Source organism: Stenella coeruleoalba (assembly GCF_951394435.1).
Source record: "Stenella coeruleoalba genome assembly, chromosome: 7".
NCBI classification, from domain to species: domain Eukaryota; kingdom Metazoa; phylum Chordata; class Mammalia; order Artiodactyla; family Delphinidae; genus Stenella; species Stenella coeruleoalba.
Window position 1 is genome coordinate 117988964 of NC_137153.1, and position 10433 is coordinate 117999396.

Consider the following 10433-nt stretch of genomic DNA (forward strand, 5'->3'; position numbering starts at 1 on the left):
ACTACAACAGAAAACATGTGGTTGTACAACACATAAAAAGGAAGAGAGTTACCTCTTCACACTTTTCAGTTACACGTGTGTGAACCAGATCATACTAGTCTCTCTTGCCGTGGGTTCACCGTCAAAATCACAGCGTCCGGGCTATTTCTTCAACGTTCCCCAAATATGTGACTCGCTCACCACACGTTCTGTGGCGTTTCTCAGTAACTAAAGAGACCTTTAAGCCTCTGTGATGTGAGGAAGCGGGTGGAAAGGTCAGGGCTGCCTGCAGACATCCTGTCAGACCCAGTCTGAATAACTCGTCCAGGTTTCCTGAATTAGCGAGGGACGCCTGGACTCCAGCACCACCCCGGCCACGGTTGTGTGTTTAGGGGCAGGGGGGCATCTCTGGACCCGCGGGAGCTGAGCACCCCACTCCTCAGTGGGGCCTGCTGCTGGACTCCAGGTGCGACCGTTTGCCAGAGGTCAGCACTGCGGGGTGGTCTCCCGGCTCAGGAAACGTCCTCTTGTAGCTGCGCCCGTTGGACCCTCCGCGATGCCACTTGCAGATGTCGCCGTTGAGGATGTCTTGGATGTGCTGCACGATAAGGTTGATGGCCACTGCAGCAGAGACAGACAGAGCTGGGTCAGCTGCCCCCACTCTCCATCGCGACACGCCGGGAGCGATGCCCGCCCAGCGCCAACCTGGCGTTACTGGTGAAGCACACAGTTTTCCTCCCTGAAGCATCTGTGTGGCGCTGAGTCTCAGCAGACAGACAAGTGCACGCTGGGGCCTGAGCACAATAAAACCTACCTGGCTCGGTCGGCGAGGGTTTCTGTTAACTAACTCTGGTTAATATACCTTCTGCTAATGAGTGACTCCCTGTCAGTTTTCCATATATATATATTTTTTTTCCCACCAGCTTCCCGGAGATATAATTGACATAATGCATTGTGTCAGTTTAACGTGTACAATGTGTTAACTGTTTTTCCAAGTACATTTGAAACCTGTGCCCCAGATGTACACAGACAGGCCTCACGCGCTGGGGGTGTCTCAGTAACCACGACAGGATGGGCAGTGCCTGCCTCCTGGTCCTGGGAGGAGTGGGGGCAGCCGGCAGGCCTGGTCCTTACCCATATTGTCAACCCCTCGAGGGATTATCACATCAGCGTACTTCTTGGTCTGCAAGGCAAGAAAAGGAAAGTCTCGTAAGGATCTGTCCCCCAGATGGTTTCAGCTTGCTTGGGGCTAGATGCAGGGAAGCAAGCCCGGGCCCGTCATGGCAGATGGGGGGGCAGGGATTCAGGGTATCTGTCAACCAGGTGAGAGACGGTGACCCCAGAAGTGAGGGAAGCTGAGCTGAGACAAGCTCTAACAGCACTTGTCTCCCAGCGTCTCTGAGATGCTTGTCTCTCATGAGCACTGCTATAGGGGCCAGTTCTCTGTGCTGACCACCTGGTTCTCTGGGCCGAGTGAAGTGGGGCACCCTCCCACTACACACAGGGTCCTTGACCCTGTGACAGCAGGGCTGCGCTGCACGCGAGGACCTGCTCCCCTTCCTTCCCCGCCCCTCATCTGCTCCCACGCCGAGGAACTCACTCCCTGTTGGGCACCCTGTGGCACCACCGAGGAGGGACCCCGACCAGATGCTGCTGAGGGCGCCGAATCTGAAGCAGCGGAGGGAGGCAAGGGAGGAAACGGTCTGGGCCCAGAGACAGCCCTGCAGACCGCTGAGTGTCGCCAGCGTGTGGATGTGGGCCAAGGAGGCCTGTCACACAGATTAGCCAAGTCCTGGGGCAGCTGTGTCTGCAGGCAGTGGAGACCCACGGGAGACGTGAGCACGAGAGGGCCAGGGCTGCCTCCCGTGGGGCTGTGGACAGTGGGCTGCGGGGGGCAGGGGGGTGGAGCCCAGCAGAGCTGAGGAAGGTCTTCCCTTCGGGGACGCGGGGCACACGGCCAGCTCGTCAGCTCGCCGTGTGGCTACAGGTAAAGGGGAGGGAGCGACGGAGGGTCCGGCCCAGAGTGGGCCTGCTTCCACCCAGGGGCACCCGGTCACATCTGGAGTCTGGAGTTTTTCCGTAAACGACCTACTTTGCCAAACGTCTTTCTGTAAATAAGAGAGACTGCAAAACAGTCAATTTACTTTTCTGATCACTTTCCAGAAACTTCAGAGAACATGAATGTAAAATAAAAAAGGTTTTCTTGAAATAGCAGAAACAGAACTCCTTCGTCCTGTTTATCTAAAGCAGGAATCCTGGTTCTAATTCCTTTGTGCCTCATTTTTCCCTTTAAGAAGCAAAATATTGTTCAATTCCCCTTTAAATCCTTACGCAAGTCCTATCTAGTGACAGTGAAGACTGTGAGATGGAGGAAGACAGATGGCCACAAGCAGTGAATTCCTCCTCTATAGGCCGGCCAGCCTTCCAGTGCCAGCCAAAGGCAGCCCAGAGAAACACACGGCAGGGATGAAGTTTCTGAGCACCTACTGTGTGCCAGACACCACTTTGGCAGCCAACAGACAAAAATCCCTGCCCCTGTGGAGGCCACCGTTCTAAGGGGGGGAGGAAATGCACAGTGTGGGTCAGGGGAGAAGCAGCGCCCTGGAGAAATGCAGACAGGCCAGGAGGGAGGCGGTGCCGGTGCCAGGGGTGAAGCCTGCGGGGAGGGGCCGGCCGGCGAGGAGGAGGCAGTGGGGAAGGGGTGATGGGGAGAACAGAGGACACATTCACAGCTGAGAACGGCTCCTCGGGAACGTGGGTACAAGAAGCTAACTTCTCCATTTATACAGCAGACCACGTCCATCCATGGCTTGGCTCTCACAGAACGGGGCACCGGGGGTCCTTCTGAAAAGGGAGAAAAGGAGGTCCCCAAGCAAGCGGAAGGCGGTACCGGCAGGCAGAACTCCTCGAAGGCCGGCTTGACGAAGGTGGTGTACTGTGTCAGGATCTGCTCCAGCTCCCGGCCACGGTGCACGTCCCGGAGAACTGTGGCGACAGGAGCAGGGTGGGGACCTTCAGACCCCCGGGACCCGTGGCCGGGCCGGCCAGGGGCAGAGAGGCCCGTGTCTGCCTTACCTCTTCGCGACAGCCTGACATCAGGGTCAGTGTCCACAAAGAGTCGCAGGTGGAACATGTCCCGGATCTCCTGGCTGTAGAAGACCAGGATGCCCTCGAACAGGACCACGTCTGCGGGGTAGACCACCGTGGTCTCCGCTAACCTGCAGGGTGAGACCAGGAAGGGGCCCGCCGTCAGCTTCAGTCCGCGGGTGTGGACTCCGTGCTGGGGACAGATCGTGGTGGCGGGGGGGTGTCCTCACCAGCCCCCAGCGCACAGCCCTCTCCTCCCAGGAACCACCTGCTCACCTTGAGTGGGTCACAAAATCATAGATTGGGACCTCGACTGTTTTGCCCTCCACAATGTTTTTCAGAGTTCTGTGCATCAAATCGTTATCAAAAGCATCTGCAGGGATGGAACAAAAGGCAAGACAAGCCTGTGTCCTGGTGCTGGGGACCGCAGGGGACTCGCTCTGCCTTGGGGTCAGCACAGCTGGGTGCTGCTGCTACCAGTGACCCTAAGGAACAGCTGGACTGGGAGCTGCCCCCTACAGTTTACATTTGCAGGGCCCTCTGCAAACCACAGGGTGGACCTGTCCTCGCTGCCCTTGGGCAGTGCCACCACCCAGGGATCGGCCAGCCCTGGGAGGTAGGTGGGCTAGGCGTCTGCTTCTCTCTATTTCTGGGAAATAACACAGACTGACGCTTCTCAGACCTTCTTCCCATGTGTCCCCTGGGAAGGAATGAACATGGGAGCCAGCCACTGGGTGGAATCTTCTAGTAGCAGCAGGGAGGGGCAGCCTGGCTGTTCCTCCTCATCCACCCCATCTCCACCTGTTCCCCCGGCCCCCGACCAGACCAGGAAACAGAGCTTCAAGGCCTCTGGTTCTTGTTTACCCACTGCTTCCACTGCTGGCCTCTCGAGGACTCTGCCCCAGGGCAGGTGGCGGAATGAAAGGCCACAGTGGATGCGGTCTGTGCAGAGGACCCTTAACATGGGAAGACGCATGGCGTTCTCCGTGACCATAGTCGTGGCAGAGAAGTGGTTCTGAAGGCCCTTCTGAGGCGCAGACTCCCTGACTGGCTCCAGGGGAGCCTGGAGCTCCGGCAGGGCCACCCAGGGCCCAGAGAGCGCGGGAAAGACGCTCCACCGCGGGTTATCTGCGTGATTTCATGGAACCGCTTAGGTCTCCTGCTGTCCAGGTCCAACCCTGGACCCAGTCTCCGTGGTCTGCCCTCCTTCCCCACTCCCTCCCCACCCTCAGGGTCTCTACCTGGATGGTCGAAATTGTACTGTCCCTTCAAGGCCTTGGCCTTCTGTTCCGTGGTCAGGACCTTATAGAACCTGTCTTGACTCAGGATGACCAACTTCCGCTGCCGGTGGTCTACTTCATTCTGTCCCAGCAGCTCCATGATCTTCTCGCACACAGTTGACTGGGAACACACAAACAGGATCCCCGCCTGGAGACGCTCACCCTGACCCCCGAGCTCCAACGGGCCGGCCAGTGACAGCCCAGCCAGTGACGGGTGGGGCTGCGCTTGGCGGGAAGGCCTCGGGGCACTGGCAGGGGCAGCGCGGACCTGGAGGCCACGAGAGGCCAGGCCAGCGGGAGGCTTGCGGGGGTGGTCCCGAGGTCCAGCGCCCCACTCCCCGCTCCCCGCCTGCACCCCGGCCTAAGCTTGGCCAGCCGTGGCCGCAGCCCACGCCCGGGAGGGGGCACCTCGGCAGCCAGGGGCTGGGGTCTGTCTCCGGACGGAGGCCGGAGTCCCAGGGGGCCAGCGTGACACTCAGGCCCCGCCTCGCCGCCCAGCCCCTTACCTTGCCGCTCGCGGTACCGCCGCTCACCCCGATCAAGAAGGGCCGCTGGTGAGGACGGTCGGCCTCGTGCGCGGCGCCCTCGCAGTCGCCGCCTCCAGCCGAAGCCATCTCCAGCGCCGCTCGCCCGCATCGGCTTCCCAGCTCACGCAGCCTCCCCCAAACCTGCCGGCCCGCCCCAGCGCAAAGGTCGGAGACGCCCCCCCGGAGCCCCACTTCCGGGAGGCGAGCGGCGCGGTGGGAGCGGGGGTGCAGGCGCGCGCGGGGCACCGCGAGAGTTGTAGTCCCTGGCGGCTGTGGGCGCCGCGCATGCGTGGGCTGGGCCGGTGCTCCGGGAGGCTGCGGAGGCAGCTGGACCGGCTGCGGCGCTGCCCGGTTTTTTTTTTGCTGCAAAGGACAGAAACAACTCAATATCGCAACTGGCTGCAGGAGTCTCCAGACGCCGGGCGGCCTCCGGGAAGGTTCCCTCCAGATACACCTCCTCTGACTGGGGCTGTCGCAATGATCCCCCGGGACTGCAGGACCGGGGTGGGGACGTGGGCCAGCGCCCGCACCGGCAAGTCAGACTCCTGAGCCCTGTGACCCGGGTCGGAAGCTGGAACGGGTTCAGCCTCCTCGCGTGCGGTCACCCCGAGAGCGCGCTGTCACCTATGCACCTGCCCCTTGTGCCCCGCCCCTGCCTCCACCTCCCGGCTCCCACGCCTCTTGCCTGGGCACAACCTTAGCGCCGCCTCGACTCACCCCCACTCCAGCCCAGCCTCCACGCTGGCCACCTGAGTTTCCTGACACTGCCCTGACCGTGTCACCCACCCATTTCCCCGCTAGAGCCTCAGTGCTGGCTCCAGCACGAGTTCCTGGCCTCCTCAACCTTCCCAGGACGTGGTGGGCAGAAGTCATGGAATGACTTTTTAGACTCAGCATTAGACAGGGTGTGAGCCAAGAAGACAGAGGCCCTGTCTGCTGGATTCCACCTGTACCCCCAGTACCCGGCACAGAGGAGGCAAACACCGACCTGTTCCAACTGCATGTTTCCCCAAGGCATCAGGTCTCTCTTTGCAGGTCTAGCTCCTAATGCATCGTGAGCACTCCATGAATATTTGATGACGTTGAAATATGATGCAGGAGAGGCTAATGCGCAGACGTCTGGCGAAGTCACTGTTTACGCCACTTCAGAGGCCTTAACCCACCTCAGGAAGGGTTACAGGATGGTTCTTCTGATGGGGGGGGAGAGGGTACAAGGGAACTTGGGCCTCCTGAGCCCTGTGGACCTGGACAGAGGGAAGCTGAGGAAGGAGCGGCTGGATGGGCATGAGAAAGCCACCCCCTGCCTGAGAGGAACTTACGCAGAAGCTCAAAATAGGGAGGGCCGTTCACACATTCACCTCGGGGGAGGCGAGTTTAGGCACTTGGCTCTGGGTTTAGAGTTGGGTTCAAACCTTGCCTCTGCCGAGTGACCTCGGGCAGTGATGTGGTCATGGTGTTTCCTTACTTCCCAGATGTTATGGGGGAAGTGTTGTGACTTCATGAAATTAACACGTGTGAGTAGAGCTTGAGGAATCTGATGGTGGGCAGAGATTCAACAACAGACCACAAGAGAAACCGAAGTAGAGAAGTTTATTACTCACAGGTCTTGGAGGAGGTACACGGCATGCCTCAAGGGGCCACACAAGAGGTCAAGGCAGCGTGCAGACAGAGAGGCAGGCCCTGGGGCATATTCCTTTATCAGGGTCTGTGGGTGGAGTGCTCTGGGGTTCCCAGGCTAGGGCTGGATTGGTTAATTCAAGCCGAATGAGTGGGGTTTTGGTAAGTTGCACGGGGGCCTTATCTCAGGGGCGCATAAGGCATACAGGCAGGGGAGACCGTTGAGCACAGGCGCATACGTTGGCTGGTGACTCCACAGGCTGCTGTCTAGGGCATGCGCGTGTATGAAGGGACGTACTGTCAGCGTGAGGCTTCTGCAGGCCGCTTCGCCAAACAAACTGGATGCCAGGGCGGCAATACCATGGAGTAGCTTAGCTAAACTCTCAGCAGGGAAATACCGCGGTGAGGCTCCCATGCCGGAAGGCACGCAAAGGGCCTGGTGTAAGGCCTGGCCCAGAGCGGGTGCTGGGTTCCTGCTACGTGTTTTCTTCATTTGTGTATTTGTCTACTTGGCATCCGTGCCTCACGGGGCCAATTATATTAATTATATTTTCTTATTTTCTGTATTCTTTTCGTTTTTAATGCTGACACTTTTTTCTGGGGGTGGGCCGTGCCACGCGGCTTACGGGGTCTCAGTTCCCCGACCAGGGATTGAACCTGGGCCCTCGGCAGTGAAAGCGCGGAGTCCTAACCACTGGACCACCAGGGAATTCCCGTTATTTTTTGTATTCTTTTTTTTTTTTTGCGGTATGCGGGCCTCTCACTGTTGTGGCCTCTCCAGCCACTCCGCGGCATGTGGGATCTTCCCGGACCAGGGCACGAACCCGTGTCCCCTGCATCGGCAGGCGGACTCTCAACCACTGCGCCACCAGGGAAGCCCTACTTTTTGTATTCTTGATGCTGTGGCATCTGGGGGCTTCCCCCCAAGGCCTGCCACTTCTTAGGGATAGCAAAGGGAGCCCATCTTTCCCATGCGCACCAGCCAATGCCCAACCCCTTCTCATCTAACCCTACACGCTCCCACCAGGCCCCAGGCCCAGACACCCTCCTAGACCCTCCACTCTACCCTGTGCCTGGCTGACTCTTCCCACCATCCCTACCCCGAGGATGCTCCGGCCCCTCCCCAGCTGGACCAGGCTAGCCCCTGTCAGTGTTCTCTGCAGCCCCGGAAAGCATGGAACACAGTTGCAATTATGTAGCAGATTCTGCAGTCATGGGCTTGATGTTTGTCCCTAGAGCTGAGCGCTATGAGGGCAGGGCGGTGGCTGGCTTGTGCTGCCGAATCTCTCTGCCACGCACAGGAAGCACCTGTTGTTGCTGAATGAGCAATGGGGTTGAGACTCATAGGTTTGGCTTTCTCAGAACGAGGTGAGGCAGAATGCTGGGATTCTCTGCTCCCATCTGTACCATCCCCCCACCAGGTCAAGTTCACAGGAGCACAGGCAACACAGCTTTCCAACATGGCCCCCCTCCCCCAATCCCCTTAGCCAGCCCCACCGCCTGCAAAAATGTCCGTTCATTCCCCTCAGGTCTTTAAGCTTTTGTTGAACACAAGCTGGCGCTCAGCACTTAAAGAGCTGACCAGGTGCCCGTCGTTTTAAGAGTATTTGTTGCTATTTTCCCAATCACGGTGTAACCCATGCTCATTGCAGAAAATGCGTAGGCACAAACACACACACAAATAAAACTAAAATCAGCTGTAACCCCTCACCCAGGGAAGACCGTGGTTTTGTATTCTAGTATTTGCTTTTCTGGTCTGATATGGCCATGGCTAGATAGTGCAAAGTTAAACAAGGTTTGGTTACATATCTTGAATAGCAGTAAAGTCTCACACAATCCGTCAAAAGGGCAGAAATAGGAGTAAACCCATAAATAACCAAAGTGGCCATTAGTGAAAGTCGATTGTGCAAAAGACAGTTCTTGAAACAAGAGCTCTCAAAACATGGACTAAGCCTCGGGGTACGTTGTTATAAAGCAGTTCGTATAGTGAGGAGGCAGTGACTGTTTATTCTTCACCATGATTGGTTCTAATATTAGGATTTTCTTAAATGATAGGGAATTGGTTACCTCATACCAGTTTGGGGAAACAGTTTCAGTTGTGCTTATGATTTCCAGAGGCAGAAGGAAGGAATGACCCCGGTCAAGTTACTCTTGCAAAATAAGCTAAATTAAACTTTATGTGTACAGGTAAACCGTCACCGAACCGAACCGGGGTCTGTTTGCCTGCACACAGTAAAGCCAATCTCCTGACACTGGGTTGCGGTGAAGGAAAATAAAGCCTTTATTTACTGCAGGTGCCAAGCAAGGAGTCCAGAGCAGCTAGTGCTTCAAAGGCCCAAACTCTCCAATGGCTTTCAGGGAAGGTTTTTAAAGACAGGGTGAGGGAGGGGGGCTGTGGGGTGTGTGATCAGCTGGTGGACATTCTTCTGATGGGTTAGTGGTGAGGTCATCAGGAGTCAACATCGTCAGCCTTCTGGTTCCAACCGGTCTGGGGTCTACGTGCTTGTGGGCAGCATGCAGTTAACTTCTTCCACCTGGTCAGGCTTTCAGTATCTGCAAAACAGCTCGAAGGACGTGGCTCAGAATATTAACTGTAACCCTTGAGGAGGAACTAAAGGTCCTTGACTTTGTTTAATGGCTAAACTATTATTTTGTTTTGCTTGACTGTTTTCCTTTCTGCATTTTCTCACTTCTCTGATTAAATTTGCTCTTTGGAACTTGGGGAAGGCCTAGGAAGCTAACGTTTTTCTACAGCCAAGACGCAGGTGGAGGACATGGCGGGGTTAGGGTGTGTGTGGGGTGGTCTTCTTCGGGAAGGCCCCGTAGGGTCCTGCTCGGTTACAAAACTGGTTTTGTCTGCTCAGGCAACTTTCAAGGCTGGTCTTCGTTTGTTTTTTACTTTAACAAGCCCATTTTCCTGATGGGGAAATTGAGGAGCAGAGAGATTACATGGCTCGCCCAAGGCTTGCGGCCGCAAATGGACCTCCAGTCAAGATAGCTGAGCTAGAGTATTTGCACAGATAACACGCTCCAGACACGGAGGAGTGCATCATCGTCCCGTTCCAAGACAAGAAAGGTAAATATGGTATCCAGGCCCTTGAGAGAAGAAGGTCCTCGTTGCCGTGTGCCCATAAAGGAGCCGGGAGCAGATTGTGCCTTGGGGGGGCGGGAGTCAAAGCCACAGCCCCACGCACAGCAGCAGGGTTGTGGGACTGGCCCTCTGCGTTCCGTGCGAGCCTGAAAGGGTCTGTGCTTTTGTGAAACTGAAGCAAACTGCTACCCCAATGGCTCTGAGTAGAGTCCTCTCCCAGAAAGTGGAACGCTGGGCCTGACAGCACGTGGGCCACCTACATGGTGCAGAAACCCCAAGTGGAGAAATAAAAGATGGTCCAAGCCAGTGACCTCCTTAGAATCCACCATAGAAGCCACCTGCCTCATACCCCAGGGCACACGTGCGGTACACACACGGTGCCTTTAGCAGTTAACTCCTGCTGACCATGAAATCATGATGTTGCTGAAGGCCACGAGGAAACCCCCCTACTGTGCAGCAGTCAGCAGGTGTGGCAAATGGGCTGAATCGCATCTAAGAAACGACAGTGATTTGAAAAGGATTTAAAACCAGGTCTATAAAACTGTTTGAAAACATGGCAACTAAATGCAACACATAATCCTGGACTGGATTCTGTCCTGGCAAAAAATGTGCTGGAAAAGGCGTTGTTGGCTCATTTGTCCCATTCTTGCAGCTTGTCTCTGAGCTTGAAATTATTTTCCAAGAAAAAGTTTTAAAAGCCATTTGAAGAGAAAGCACATGGAATAGAGTGCATCACCACGGAAAAGACATTATGAAAAACATGCAGATTTTAAAAGAACCAAATGAAAATTTTAACCGTGAAAAGTAAAGACATCAAGATGCTTTGCAGAGCCCCCCCCCCCCCCCCGACCG

General features: G+C 56.3%; 1 protein-coding gene across 2 annotated transcripts; it reads right to left on the reverse strand.

Annotated features, from left to right (window-relative positions):
- Positions 1–400: 400 nt before the first annotated feature.
- UCK1 (uridine-cytidine kinase 1) lies at positions 401–5071 on the reverse strand. 2 transcript variants are annotated; one of them, XM_079925870.1, is made up of 7 exons: positions 4853–5071; positions 4308–4467; positions 3343–3439; positions 3055–3197; positions 2870–2964; positions 1114–1162; positions 401–600 (listed from the first exon to the last, which is right to left on the reverse strand). In XM_079925870.1, the coding sequence occupies exons 1-7, from the start codon at positions 4958–4960 to the stop codon at positions 419–421; spliced, it is 834 nt and encodes a 277-aa protein (XP_079781996.1). In that variant the 5' UTR covers positions 4961–5071; the 3' UTR covers positions 401–418. The 2 variants fall into 2 exon arrangements, with proteins under 2 accessions (XP_079781996.1, XP_079781997.1); XM_079925871.1 differs by having other exon boundaries at positions 401–630; positions 4853–5059.
- Between the last annotated feature and the right edge of the window lie 5362 nt (positions 5072–10433).